Source organism: Oncorhynchus tshawytscha, linkage group LG18 (assembly GCF_018296145.1).
Source record: "Oncorhynchus tshawytscha isolate Ot180627B linkage group LG18, Otsh_v2.0, whole genome shotgun sequence".
NCBI lineage: Eukaryota > Metazoa > Chordata > Actinopteri > Salmoniformes > Salmonidae > Oncorhynchus > Oncorhynchus tshawytscha.
Window position 1 is genome coordinate 31161572 of NC_056446.1, and position 15196 is coordinate 31176767.

The 15196-nt window shown below is 41.2% G+C and overlaps 2 protein-coding genes across 2 annotated transcripts in view; one reads left to right on the forward strand and one right to left on the reverse strand.

Annotated features, from left to right (window-relative positions):
• Nucleotides 1-5238, forward strand: part of LOC112217865 (visinin-like protein 1) — a 38248-nt gene extending 33010 nt beyond the window's left edge. Inside the window, exons 3-4 of the mRNA XM_024378461.1 lie at nucleotides 2046-2261; nucleotides 2874-5238. Of these exons, the coding sequence (XP_024234229.1) occupies nucleotides 2046-2261; nucleotides 2874-3071 (414 nt within the window). The 3' untranslated portion in view covers nucleotides 3072-5238. The remainder of the gene's footprint in view (nucleotides 1-2045; nucleotides 2262-2873) is intronic.
• A 527-nt stretch (nucleotides 5239-5765) lies between these two features.
• LOC112217866 (splicing factor 3B subunit 6) lies at nucleotides 5766-13855 on the reverse strand. The gene is made up of 4 exons (XM_024378462.2): nucleotides 13702-13855; nucleotides 13085-13203; nucleotides 7085-7223; nucleotides 5766-6296 (listed from the first exon to the last, which is right to left on the reverse strand). Exons 1-4 carry the CDS (start codon nucleotides 13729-13731, stop codon nucleotides 6207-6209), a joined length of 378 nt encoding a protein of 125 aa, XP_024234230.1. The 5' UTR covers nucleotides 13732-13855; the 3' UTR covers nucleotides 5766-6206.
• Between the last annotated feature and the right edge of the window lie 1341 nt (nucleotides 13856-15196).

Below are 15196 nucleotides of genomic sequence, written 5' to 3' on the forward strand. Positions count from 1 at the left end.
CTCCGGACAGACGGGAGACTCTAGCAGCTCCGGACAGACGGGAGACTCTAGCAGCTCCGGACAGACAGGAGACTCTGGCAGCTCAGGACAGACTGGAGTCTCTGGCAGCGCTGGACAGACGGGAGACCCTGTAGGCAGAAAACGGAGAGACAGCCTGGTGCGGGGAGCTGCCACCGGAGGGCTGGTTCGTGGAGATGGCACTGGATAGACCGGACCGTGTAGGCGCACTGGAGCTCTTGAGCACCGAGCCTGCCTAACCTTACCTGGTTGTATGCTCCCTGTAGCCAGGCCAGTGAGGCGAGGTAGAATAGCCCGCACTGGGCTGTGCTGGCGAACCGGGGACACCATGCGTAAGGCTGGTGCCATGTATGCCGAGGAGACGCACTGGAGACCAATGCCCACTCTAGCCCGGCCGATACGAGGAGCTGGAATGTACCGCACCGGGCTATGCACATGCACTGGGGAAACTGTGCGCTCCACCGCATAACACGGTGCCTGCCCGGTCCCTCTCTCTGGTAAGCACAGGAAGTTGGCGCAGGTCTCCTACCTGGCTTTGCCACACTCCATGTGTGCCCCCCCCCAATAATTTGACTCTCGGGCCTCCAACCGCACCGCCGTGCTGCCTCCTCATACCAGCGCCTCTCTGCCTTTGCTGCCTCCAGCTCTGCTTTGGGGCGGCGATGTTCCCCTGGCTGTGCCCAGGGTCCTCCCCCGTCTAGAATTTCCTCCCAAGTCCAGGAGTCTTGGGTTCGCTGCTGCTGTTGCCCGTTACCATGCCGCTTGGTCCTTTTGTGGTGGGTGTTTCTGTAACGACAGATTTCCTCTTCTTTGTCTGAAGAGGTGTAACAAGGATCGGACCAAAACGCAGCGTGGTAAGTGTCCATGTTTTAATAGTTAAACTGAACACGACAGAATACAAAATAACAAAGTGAATATGAACAAAACAGTCCTGTGTGGCACAAACACTGACACAGGAAACAAACACCCACAAACCAACAGTGAAACCCAGGCTACCTAAATATGGTTCTCAATCAGGGACAATGATAAACAGCTGCCTCTGATTGAGAACCATATCAGGCCTAACACAGAAATAGAAAAAACATAGAAACACAAACATAGACTGCCCACCCCAACTCACGCCTGACCATACTAAATAAAGACAAAACAAAGGAAATAAAGGTCAGAACGTGACACAACAGTTATTTTTTCTGGAGAAAAAAGTGGAATCAAAACAAAAAATATATCCTTAAGAAAAGTCAGACCACTGCTCTAAAGTAGAAAGGCTCTGTTTAAAGTTAATGGCTGGAAATGGCTGCCTTTTATTTATTATATTTTTTAACCTTTATTTAACTGGGCAAGTCAGTTAAGAACAAATTCTTATTTACAATGACGGCCTACCCTCGGCCAAACCCGAACCCAGACGACGCTGGGCCAATTGTGTGCAGCCTGGAATCAAACCAGGGTCTGTAGTGACGCCTGAAGCACTGAGATGCAGTGCCTTAGACCGCTGTGCCATTTTGGAGCCATGAGCCCTTTTGAGAGCTTAATCATGTTAAAACACCACAATGTTCCCTCTGATGAATGGAGGATTCTCCCTGCTCCCTCCTCTCCTCTCACTCCTCTTCTCCTTTTTCTATTAGCCTTGCCTCTCACCTCTCTCTCCCTCTCCCTGTCTCCTCTCCACTTTTCTCCTCTCCTCAGCTCTCCTCCTCTCTCTCTCTCAGACTGACTACAAAGCTTAGGTCTGCATTGCAGTCCTCTGCTGGATCTCAACAATATGCTGCAGGGCTGGTATCATACACACTGAGCGTCAGACACACAATCAGAGTTGCATGCACACACACGGTACCGTTCCAACTATTCTATTCCAGTCTTTACAATGAACCCATCCTCCTATAGCTCCTCCCACCAGCCTCCTGTGTATCAAAGGTATAGCCAGCTACATGTGATATTGTCTTGAATGATTGATTATGCTGTCTATAAGCCAGGGTTCACCTTCTAACTAATTCAAATGGGATCTCTTCTGTTTTCATTCTCTCTTTCAGTTTTTCCCGTACGGAGATGCATCAAAGTTTGCCCAGCATGCGTTCAGGACCTTTGATAAGAACGGAGATGGCACCATCGACTTCAGAGAGTTCATCTGTGCCCTGTCCATCACATCGCGAGGCAGCTTCGAACAGAAACTCAACTGGGCCTTCAACATGTACGACCTGGACGGAGACGGCAAGATCACACGGGTGGAGATGCTGGAGATCATCGAGGTAAAGTTCAGAGTTCAGCCCATAGAGATTAATCATGAATCATATGCTCAGTGGCAAATGGCACCCTATTCTGTAAAAGTAGTGCACTTTATAGGGAATAGTGTGCCATTTAGGCCATTCATGTCATATTAGTGTTGAGATATTATTCATGGAAATTAGTATCAAAAATATATATTTTTGTTCTCCAATTTATGGCCAGGGTTTACTCTTTACTAGGGCTGGGACAATACCAATATCGCAATATGTTTTCCATGGCAAAAATAAAAACATGAAGTAGACCAAACTCTTTGGTCCTTTAAAAACCTGCTGTATGTAAAACATTGTGTTTCTATGGCTTAGAAAATAAATACATGTGACTGGAGGACAACAACATAAAGATGTTTGTTTCCAACATTCGGGCTGTTTTGTTTCCTTGCCAAGATACTAAGGAGTATTGTCCCGGCCCTACTCTTTACCTTCTGAATCTTTGACATTTTCTCCTCTAGCCCCAAATGCCCTCTTGTGTGCCTTGAATACTAATCTGGTTGGGTTTTTCAGAGAGCGTGTTTGACCTATAAATGTCTCAACTTAAGTAAACAATGACTGAACTATCATTTCTCCCCCTCTGTTAAGGCCATCTACAAAATGGTGGGGACTGTGATCATGATGAAGATGAATGAGGACGGCCTGACGCCCCAGCAGCGAGTGGACAAGATCTTCAGCAAGATGGATAAGAACAACGACGACCAGATATCACTGGACGAGTTCAAAGAGGCAGCAAAGAGCGACCCTTCCATTGTATTACTCCTGCAGTGTGACCTGCAGAAATAGAGGAGAGGGAGGATTGAGAACCACCACGGACTGCACAGAAGATTCATGTTCCATTCAGTTTGCAGCTATTTCCACTGAAAAAAAATATTGCTTGGACTACCTTTCAATGGATTTGCTTCTTGTGTTTGAAACACTTGTGTGCATGAGAATGTTAATTTGCTATAAAATATTTACATATACACACACACCTACTGAGACACACCCCACAAAGATACACACGCATCACCACACACTCACTACATATTCACACCACGCACAAATATATTTAGAGATATATAAATATTATTTAAATGATTTAAAATCAACTGCCAAAATGTAAAGTGTGCAATGTATTTTCCATAGATACCGTCTCAATCCACTGGCGCTTTAGCATCAGTGATGTGCTATGTTGAATTACGCTACTACTTATTGTTCTGAGTTTACTGACACTAGCTATGTGTTTCATATATTGAGTAATGTCAACCAAACCAAATTCCTATGGTAACGTAACTGTTTCTGATAAACCATGTATCCATTCTTATAAAAGATTAGATTTGGATAGATGAAGAGATGGATTAGTAGCCTATTCATCACAAACGTTTCCTTCCAAACGTGCTTGTACTGTCGGTGAAAAAATAAATGTAGTTCATTTGCATGCCTTTAGGTTTCGCCTTAAAAATAATCTCCTTAATTTTGCATTCTATTAGAATAATGAAGACAAAGCCTTATTAATGAATTGCAGTTAGTTAAACATAACATATAATAATAATTTAATAGGAAAAATCATATTACCGTATAGATCCTTCTACAAGTATTGATGTATGGGATGTATTTTTTGTGTTTGGTCATGACATTCTTTTTGACTGCCGTACCTGTGGGAGCATGAAACTTGTAGATAATAATAGTTATGATGCTAAGAAATCCCTGTTGCATCTCTATTTAGGAATGAGGAGATATTGAATGTGGCATATTTAACAATGACAAAACCAATAGTCAACAAAAATATTTGTCTAAAAGAAATGAAATAAATTGAAATAAAAGCATCAGTATTGTCAGGGGAATTATACCCTGTGAGTCATAACCAATGAGAGGTTGTAATATAAAAAGCTATCTGAAAATGAATCTCAGCCCTTTAACAATGAAGAGGTTTTAAGTGTATTTTATCCTACCTACTATTGGTCCAATTAGTTTTAGTCCTATGTCATCACACCATTTCTTCAATGAAGATACAGGTTGCATATCAATGTGCTGAATTCGACGAAGTTCCTGTCATGAGTTTATTAATACCACTCATAGGTGTAAAGAAAAAAATAACTAAGGCCAGTATAACATTGTGTTAAACATCGATCAGTATAACCTCATACTGTTTTGTCTCTCTCAGTTTAAAAAATTAGTGTTTAAAAACAATGTCTTAAAGGAACTAGTGAATGCCATTCCTAATGAACCAAGCCAAGAGGACTAAACCCCTTAAGCCATGTGTTTTGGTAGGCTATACAGTTTGCCCAAAGTGTACCTAACAATACGCTGCTCTTTATTGTTCGAATTTTTCTACTTTTTTATTCCTCTCTCACATACTGAAGCAAACTGTACAGTAGCTTCTTCCTTTTCAGGTGCAGTGTATTCTATCATCCACGCAAGACACCAGCTTGGAAATAGCCTCGGACACCTAGCCTAATCCCAGATTGGTTTGTGCGGGTTTACAACTCCTATTGGTTATTGTAACGGCACAACATAGGAGTTGGCAAGATGGCACAAACAGACCTGGGACCAGGCTGTAAGACCCCAGCCTGACTGGATAATATTTAATAATTCCCCTGTACATATTAGTTTAAAGTAGACCCTGCTTGTATAAATCACTATTACAATTTAGTAACTAACTACCCATTTTGTTTCACATGTCATCTGCATATTTGGGAGAAGTTATGCTAATCATATTCAAATTGACCTGCAATGCCAAGACCAAATCCATCACGATTCCTCAAGAGATTAGGCTGTCATCTAAAACTTTCCATGAACATATTTGCCCAGAAATGTTTGTACTGAAAAAAACTGAGATACCAAATGTAAACAATGGCAACCATGTAAACTAAATGATTATGTTGTACATGTAGCATGTATTGTGTCCCTGATGACATGGCTGCGCTAGTCCTTGTGTTGTGATTTAAACTAATAAAATAACTCTATGGGCTGTTTTCTGAAGGTGTGAATTAGATTGCACAAAATGAAACTATACTAGATTGAGTTGAGGGGGGTTGTGATAGTATGCAGTACTGCACATAAAACCAATCTGTATAGTTGTGTTCATATTAGAATAAGCAGGCAAACCAACGGTAGAGATTGTCTTCTTGAGGATGTCTTGGGTATAGATCTACCACAATCCAGAACATCTCCACTCTAAATACGAGTTGAACTGGCCCAGTGACAAATATGGTCTTGGCCATTATACAAAGCTATGTGAAAGGAAAGCAGGCTGACTAAACTGTGCAATACTGACTGCAAAGAGCCCTGGTTAGAGGATAGTGTGAAAGACCCTGTGCATTGCGTATGTAGAATTACAATAGCGCTGCTGGCAGTCGTGTGTGTGCCTGTCTAGGAGTGACCTACACCTCTACTTTGACCTGGGCTGGAACCTACCTACTACTGTTGACCTTTATGGGTTCAGGAAGAGGACAGTGCTATGACAGAAGTGCATTCATGCAAGACGTATGGCCAGCATCTTTTATACAAGGACCATTTATTTTACAGAAAATACCAATTTATTTGACAGAATCTAAAAACGCAAGTGAATCTGTATGAATTAACATTTTTTTATGAATATGTTTACATCAAACTGCAGAAGATTTTTTCCACAGAGATTGTATGTGTTCAAACTGCACACCAAAGAGACATACCAAAACTGAAATTAAACAAAAAGACTGTCAAAGCCTGTAAAATGCAACCACTATCACATAGCAATCAGTAGAACCCCCCTTTAGCAATTGGACAAATTAAGATGTACAAATTATTTAGAATTGAAAAAAATAAGCAAAATAAAATAAAAAGCATTTCAGGAGACAAGAGTCCTACAAGCAAACATTATTGGCTTACAACAAGCAATAGATGAATTTGTACAGATGTCTAAATGCACATTCTGTGCCAAAGGGGGAAGAGGGGAGACTATTTTGGGGGATCTGTGTTTATGCCATATTTCTCCTTCAGAAGCTTCAGCTGCTCCTCTTTCTTCTTGGTGTCCATCTTCTGGAAAGCCTGTGAGAAACAGTGGAATGAAAATCATGAGTTACGCATGTTTAAGTGCAAAACTTTACACTGTTTACATGTGACACCCAGACACAGGCCGAACTGTCAGAAAGAAAATAACATATTGATTACAACATTTACCTCACATTAGTGCCTTAAAAGTTAGTCAGTGATGAACAAAGTACACAAAAATATCAGGCCGACTTCCGCAACAACTAAGAGTGCGAAGCGCAAGGCTAAACTTCTTCGCCGTTTTGGTCTAGCAGCTATCACACGTTGCAGCAGAGTGAGGCACATCAGTGTACATGTGCAGATCCTCTGTCGTCTTGAGTCACGCTCGTCTGCGATATCTGTGGTTCATCCAGTTTCTGGCAGCAGCATAATATTGCAGACTCTCAGTTTAATAAAAATAAGCAGTTTCACTCTTCCTCCAGACACCTACAAATGTAATGTACCAGCATTGACTAATGCCAACACCAGGGCTCAACCCTGTTCGTGGAGGGTTCTCCTCAAGTATGTTTTCGCTGCAACCACAGCTGTATCTAACATGACTCAACTTATCAACCAGATAATTATTACAACCAGCTGCGCTCAATTAGGGTTGAAGTGAAAACCTACAGGACAGTAGCTCTCCAGGAACAGGGTTGGAGAGCCCTGGCCTACAATGTTTGTTCAGTATGGTATTTTCTCCATATGCAAAACTATGAAAGTTACTAGCCCTGTTGAGAAAATATATCAACAATGGTTAGAGGAGACTTTGTCAGGTCCTTGATTGATGAGATTATAGGCCTACGTACCCTGTTTGCATTGTAGTATAAAACTACAAGATATCTGTTGCAGACGTTGAATCCAGAAAGGTGATCGCAGGCATTCTTGGCATCAAAGATGTCCTCGTAGACCACATAAGCTGTCCCTCTTGATTCCGGTGTGTTTCCACTGAAAGACAGTGCATAAGAATACATACATTTAGACAAGACAATGATGAGACTGTGGTTGAATACCTGCCACAGTTCTGCAGACTAGCCTACACACAAGGAGATGATACATGAACTAGCAAACAGCAGGGACCAGAGGACACCATCCAACCTGGAAGTGAGCTCCCAGGCTTGAAAGGACAGACCAGATACAAATTCAATTAGCACTAAGGTGTAAAGTAAAAGGGCGTTTGACCCAACAAGTGTCAGGAGTCTTTGAAGCGCCCTCTGAAGCCCCCTCCTACTGTTCAAAGACCATTCACTGGCATTTTCTACAAGAAATCTGCCTCCAGAAATAAAAGCTTCTTCCAAGTGGGTGTGACACCTGCTCCCATTGCCTGCTGCGCTGCTACTTGGATTCCACCTGGCAATTTGTTCACTGTCTGCCCTGGCCTGTCTCCCCCTGTCTGGTACAGACTCACCCCTATCTCCCGAGCTTTCGCTCGCCCCCAGCACAAAAGCACTGTTGGGGCAAGTGACTCTGAACTTACAATGGCTAGCCCCAAGTCGTTATATATATATATATATATATATATATATATAAAAATATTTCGTATTTTGCCTCATGAATCCTGCATACTTTGTTGACTACAAACTTTCTTCACCCAACTGTGGGACAGACTGTTTGTCCCCACACTCGGGACTCTGACTCTATTGGTTACATAGACTTTTGGCCTCCCATCCTATTCTAACCATCTCTCGCTGGCTTTGTATTCATGTTACCTGATGAAATTGCTGTACAATATGATCTTGTTGCCATCTGATGCACATTCAGATGTCAAATCAACACTGCAGAGCTCTCCCGGTCCTCTGCCTTGCCTTGATTGTATTACTGCTGATGATATCTGGAAATGTGTATGTACACCCTGGCCCATCTACTGTTGCTAGCCCCAATTCTGACTTGTGCTCTGATATCTGCTTCACTGATTTCTGCTCTCAAAAAAAACATGTGTTTTCTGCATGTTAACACTAGAAGCTTATTATCTAAAGTGGATCCATTGAAAGTGTGGATTCACAGCTCCAATCCAGATGTGTTGGTCATTACTGAGACGTGTTTAAGGAAGAGTGTTTTGAATACTGATGTTAACCTTTCTGGCTATAACCTTTTTCAGCAAGACAGATCTTCCAAAGGTGGGGGAGTGGCAATCTTTGCCAAGGATGACCTTCAGTGCTCGGTTGTCTCCACCAAGTCTGTACCCAAACAATTTGATTTGCTGGTTTAAGAATTAAACTTTCAAATAGCTCTTTGTTGACTGTTGCTGGGTGCTATCGTCTTCCATCAGCACTTGCCTGTATCCTACCTGCCCTAAAGCTCTCTCCTGGCCCCTTACACAAAGTCTGAATTTGTCCTGCTAGGTGACCTAAACTGGGACATGCGTAAACCACCTGACCAAGTCCTAAAGCAATGGCACTCCCTAAATCTTTCTCAGATTATCACCAATCCCACAAACACCCAGAAAAGGCTACTCTCCTCGATGTTATCCTCACAAATAATCCTGATAGGTATCAGTCTGGTGTTTTCTGTAATGACCTTAGTAACAACTGTTTTACAGCCTGTGTTCGTAATGGCTGCTCAGTGAAACAACCTGTCCTGATTTGTCATAGATGCTTGCTAAAAAAACAAATGAGCAAGCCTTCCTTCATGACCTGGCCTCTAAAATGGTAAAGGATCAGCTTGATAACCTCTGTCGAAGATGCTTGGACCTTTTTTTAATATTTTCAGTGGTATTGTTAACAAACACACCCCCATAAAAAAAGAGAATAAAATAAAAAAAACAGGTTCAGCCCCTGGTTCGACCGTGATCTTAGAGTTACTCCACCTCAAGAATTGCATTTGGCAAAAGGCTCGGCACACACACTCAGGCTGACTGGCTATCGTTCAGGCAATTGAGAAATAAGTGCACTCAGGCTATCCGGAAGGCCAAAGTTAGTTACTTTAAGGAGCAGTTCTCTCCTTGTTGGTCTAACCCCAAGAAGTTCTAGAAAACAGTTAAAGACCTGGAGAATAAACCCTCCTCCTCACAGCTGCCCATGTCCCTTAAAGTTGATGTGGTTGTTACTGACAAGAAGCACATGGCTGAGCTCTTTAATCACCACTTCATTAAGTCAAATAGAAATCCTGACTCAGCCATGCCTCCTTGCCCGTCCAAAATTTCCTCATCTCCCACCCCTCCTAATGCGACTATCCCCAATGCTTCTCCCTCTTTTTCCCCTGCCCCGCTACAACATTTCTCCCTGCAGGCAGTCACTGAGTCAGAGCTCCTAAAGAAGCTCCTTAAACTTGACCCCAAAAAACAATCTAGGTCAGATGGTTTAGACCCTTTCTTCTTTAACTTCTTATGGTATAGGGGACGCTTGCGTCCCACTTGGCCAAAAACCAGGGAAAATGCAGCGCTGCAAATTCGGCGAAAGCATAAGATGCTATTATCTGATGATAGCACAACAGTAAACAAAGAGGGTAGCATATTACAACCCTGCAGCCGCTACACAAAACTGAGAATTAAAATATAAAACATGCCTTACCTTTGACGAGCTTCTTTTGTTGGCACTTCAATATGTCCCATAAACATCACAATTGGTCCTTTTGTTCGATTAATTCCGTCCATATAATATCCAAAATGTCAATTTATTTGATGCATTTGATCCAGAAAAAAAAACAGCTTCCAAAATGCGTAACGTCACTACAAAATATTTCAAAAGTTGCCTATAAACTTTGCCAAAATATTTCAAACTACTTTTATAATACAACTTTAGGTATTTTTTAAACGTTAACAATCGATCAAATTGAAGATGGGTCTATCTGTTTTCAATAGAGGACGAAAGGAAACTAACACTACTTTTCAAGTCTTGACCAACTCTCAACAGCATTACCCTTTTCCAGGATGGCCCTACTTCTTCATTGCACAAATTAATAACCTCAACCAAATTACGAAGACTGGTGACATCCAGTGGAAGCGGTAGGAACTGAAAACAAGTTCCTAAGAAATATCGTTTGCCAATGAGAACACAGTGAACAGACAGAGACCAAAAAAAAAAAAAATTCTGAACGCTTAGTCCTCGGGGTTGCCTGCTACCTAAGTTCTGTTATACTCACAGACATAATTCAAACAGTTTTAGAAACTTCAGAGTGTTTTCTATCCAAATCTATTAATAATATGCATATCTTATATTGTTATCCAAAAGTGAAAATACTGCCCCCTATACCTTAAGAAGTTAAGGTTGATGACCGTATCATGTCAAACGCCTGTCTGTCCTTTCTGGGGAGTTTCCCATTGCTTGGAAGGCAGCCACAGTTTGTCCTTTATTTAAAAGGGGAGATCAAGCTGATCCTAACTGTTATAGGCCCATTTCTCTTTTGCCCCGTTTATCAAAAGTGTTGGAAAAACTTTTCAAAAATCAACTGACTGGCTTCCTTGATGTCTAGTATTCTCTCTGGTATGCAATATGGTTTCCGCTCAGGTTATGGATGTGTCACTGCAACCTTAATAAAGGTCCTTAATGATGTCACCATTTCCCTTGATACTAAGCAACATTGTGCTGCTATTTCTATTGACTTGGCCAAAGCTTTTGATACGGTAGACCATTCCATTCTTGTGGGCCGACTAAGGAGTATTGGTGTCTCTGAGGTGTCTTTGGCCTGGTTCGCTAACTACCTCTCTCAAAGAGTGCAGTGTATAAAGTCAGAAAATCTGCTGTCTCAGCCACTGCCTGTCACCAAGGGAGTACTCCAAGGCTCAATCCTAGGCCCCACGCTCCTCTCAATTTAAATCAACATAGCTCAGGCAGTAGGAAGCTCTCCTCCATTTATATGCAGATGATAATCTTATACTCAGCTGGCTCCTCCCCGGGTTTTGTGTTAAATGCTCTACAACAAAGCTTACTACTTAGTGTCCAACAAGCTTTCTCTACCCTTAGAACGTCTTAGGGCTGAAATCCCGTTAACAGGATCGATATGACAACAGCCAGTGAAAGAGCAGGGCACCAAATTCAAAACAGAAGTCTCATAATTAAAATTCCTCAAACATACAAGTATCTTATATATTTTAAAGGTAATCTTGTTGTTAATCCCACCACAGTGTCCGATTTCAAATAGGCGTTCACAGAGAAAGCACCACAAACGATTATGTCAGGTCAGAGCCAAGCCACAGAAAAACACAGCCATATTTCCAGCCAAAGAGAGGAGTCACAAAAAGCAGGAAGAGATCAAATTAATCACTAACCTTTGATGATCTCCATCAGATGACACTCATAGGACTTCATGTTACACAACGCATGTATGTTTTGTTTGATAAAGTTCATATTTATATAAAAAAATCTCAGTATACATTGTTGCGTTACATTCACTAGTTCCAAAAACATCTGGTTATCTAAGATATCTACTGCAGCCCTCATTCTCCACATTCAACAAAAGCCAAACCCACTGGCTACAGGTTATCTACAAGTCTCTGCTAGGTAAAGCCCCGCCCTATCTCAGCTCACAGGTCACCACAGCAGCACCCACTCGCAGCACACGCTCCAGCAGGTATATCTCACTGGTCACCCCCAAAGCCAACTCCTCCTTTGGTCGCATCTCCTTCCAGTTCTCTGCTGCCACTGACTGGAACGAACTGCAAAAATCACTGAAGCTGGAGATTCCCATCTCCCTCACTAGCTTTAAAAACCAGCTGTCAGAGCAGCTCACAGATCACTGCACCTGTTCATAGCCCATCTGTATACAGCCCATCTATCTACCTCATTCCCATACTGCATTTATTTATTTTGCTCCGTTTGCGCCACAGTATCTCTACTTGCACATCCATCTTTTGCACATCTACCATTCCAGTGTTTAATTGCCATATTGTAATTATTTCGCCACCATGGCCTATTTATTACCATAACTCGCTTATTTGACCTTATTTGCACTCATATTGCAGACTGTTTTCTACTGTATTATTGACTATGTTTTGTTCATTCCATGTGTAACTGTGTTGTTGTATGTGTCGAACTGCTATGCTTTATCTTGGCCAGGTCGCAGTTGCAAATGAGAACTTGTTCTCAATTAGCTTACCTGGTTAAATAAAGGTGAAATAAAAATAAAGGTCCCCAAAGCTCACACATTCCTGGGTCCGTCCCTCCTCTTTTCAGTTCACTGCAGCTAGCGACTGGAACGAGCTGCAACAAACACTCAAACTGGACAGTTTTATCTCAATCTCTTCATTCAAAGACTCAATCATGGACACTCTTACTGACAGTTGTGGCTGCTTTGTATGATGTATTGTTGTCTCGATCTTCTTGACCTTTATGCTGTTGACTTTGCCCAATAATGTTGCTACCATGTTGTGTTGCTACCATGTTGTGTTGCTACCATGTTGTGTTGCTACCATGTTGTGTTGCTACCATGTTGTGTTGCTACCATGTTGTGTTGCTACCATGCTGTTTTGCTACCATGCTGTTTTGCTACCATGCTGTTTTGCTACCATGCTGTGTTGTCATGTGTTGCTGCCTTGTTATGTTGTTGTCTTAGGTCTCTCTTTATGTAATGTGTTGCTCTTGTTGTGATGTGTGTTTTGTCCTATATTTATATTGAAATTATTTTTAAAATCCCAGGCCCCGTCCACACACGAGGCCTGTTGCCTTATTGTAAATTGTATTGTAAATAAGAATTTGTCATTGTTAAATAAAGGTTAAAAAATATAAAATTAAATAAATAAAATAAAATATAAATATAATAAATAAAAGGCAGCCATTTCCAGCCATTAAATCAAATAATTAAATAAACTATGTAAACTACATCACCCATGGTATATCTGAGCATTCCATCCAGATCAACAATCTTCCACTTACGTTCGAATCTGCCGTATTGGTCCATACTTCCCAAAGATGTCGTACATTTCCTCAGCTGTGATCTTGTATGGTAGATTTCTAATGTAGAGTATTCTGTTGACTTCAGGTGGTAATCGAATCTGCATAGAAAACAGCATTTGCAACTGATACGCTCAATTTACTTAACTAAATAACGTAAAATGAGTATAAACTGTGACAAGTTGCGTAAACAGTAACGTTTCATGATCATGCTACTAAGTGATGTTAGTTACGCAGTTTAAAGCAAGTTAGATGGCTAACTTGAGTGAAAATAATTAACGTTAGATAACATTAACATTTCCCCCACAAAAAAAAAGCGTTTTAGTTGAATGGTGTTTGATATTTACGTCTTAATATAATATGGCTAACGATAAAGCATAGCTTGTACATGTGTGAAATGGGACAAATACAAGCACCCATCAAATTATTATTAAATCGATCAAGCCAATCGCCTGTCTTTATCTTAGCGTTACAGTGTCTAGTTAGCGAGCTAGCTTCGTTAGCCACCCAACTACCACGCTAAGTATAAATTAAACATGACGAGGTTGATTAGCTATAGCTATCATTTGAATCCAAAAACATGATACATGCCAACTTACATTAGCTCGTTTAGCTGCTTGCATAGCCATGCTTGTATATTTCGTGTAGAAAATGTGCTAAGAAAAATATATTCGACAACACACGAACGCAGATAATTTTTTTACGTATTTCCGATTCCAGACGATACAGTTCCGGGTACGTCATTTAAGGATGAAGTGCTATTTAAATTACATTATATTTCCGTCAGTAAAGTTTTCATAGACTGTATTTCTAAATCTTCATTTGATATTTATCCTCAATCCTACCACCTGGTTTTGGCATAAAAACTACCCTTCTTGGCAGAGGCATACACTGCACTCATGTGAAAAGTGAATTGAATTGTAGCTATTTAACCTTTATTTAACTAGGAAAGTCAGTTAAAAACAAATTATTATTATAATGATGACCTACCAAAAGACAAAAGGCCTCCTGCTGGAACGGGGGGTGGGATTAGAAATAAAAAATTAAATAAAAATATAGGACAAAACACACATCACAGCAAGAGAGACCTAAAACAATAACATAGTATGGTAGCAGCACAAAACATGGTACAAATATTATTGGGCACAGACAACAGCAAGAAGGTAGAAACAACAATACATCACATGAAGCAGCCACAACTGTCAGTAACTGTTCTGGCTTGAGTCATTGATTGATATCTTCTTCTTCTATGAGGTTTAACGGCGGTTGGCATCCAATTTGTTGCATTACCGCCACCTACTAGACCGGAGTACAACTCCATTTTACTTTACTTGAAAAATAAAAATGGACTATATAAATACCCTACCATCTAACGCTATACACACCAATTTAAAAATTATATAAAATAAAATGAACACCCCCTACTCCACAAATTAAATGTATTTATTCCTACCTCATGCCATCACCCTGAAAGGATGAGACATCACCACTTAACACATCCTGTAACTCTTCTGCTGTCAAGTCTCGCACACCCAATTACCTCTCTGCAGCTGCCACCACAACCTCAATTTCCTGAGACTCCCGATCCATCCCTGCAGTACAATTAATAACCATTTTTATAAATGCTAAAAATCCAATCTTACTGAAACGTATTTCACTTGTTGGCCTATTCCTCTGTACTGGTATATCTTTACTACTCTCACCACTCCTCCCTCTTAATCCATCTTCCTCTACTTTCTTCACTGCCTCAGCATATGACATCTTCTGCTCTACTCTAACCCTGGAAACCTCAACCTGCCTCTCTCGCACGGAACTTTTCTGATTCCCAACTCAATGGGCACCCCTACAATTAACACATTCCACTACTTTCCTCAATACTACACATTCCTTTGTCTCATGCCCTTCTGCACATTTCTCACACCTTGGACCCTCCCTCCTACACACTGCTGCCACATGTCCATAAGCTGGACACCTGTAACGTCTTAACGTAATCGGCACATGAGCTCATACAGGATAACTTATATATCCTAACTTCACTTTGTCAGGCAAAGACTCAACTTCAAAACTCAAAAGAACAGACAATGACTCTTCTGT

What these genes read in the sequence shown, in the direction of transcription:
- LOC112217866 (XM_024378462.2), bottom strand. Translation starts at nt 13,731, where the DNA reads ATGGCTATGCAAGCAGCTAAACGAGCTAAT. An exon ending in CCAATACGGCAGATTCGAAC is followed by an intron (nt 7,224 to 13,084) that starts GTAAGTGGAAGA and finishes ACTGTCTTTCAG; the next exon opens with TGGAAACACACCGGAATCAA. An exon ending in TATACTACAATGCAAACAGG is followed by an intron (nt 6,297 to 7,084) that starts GTACGTAGGCCT and finishes TGTTTCTCACAG; the next exon opens with GCTTTCCAGAAGATGGACAC.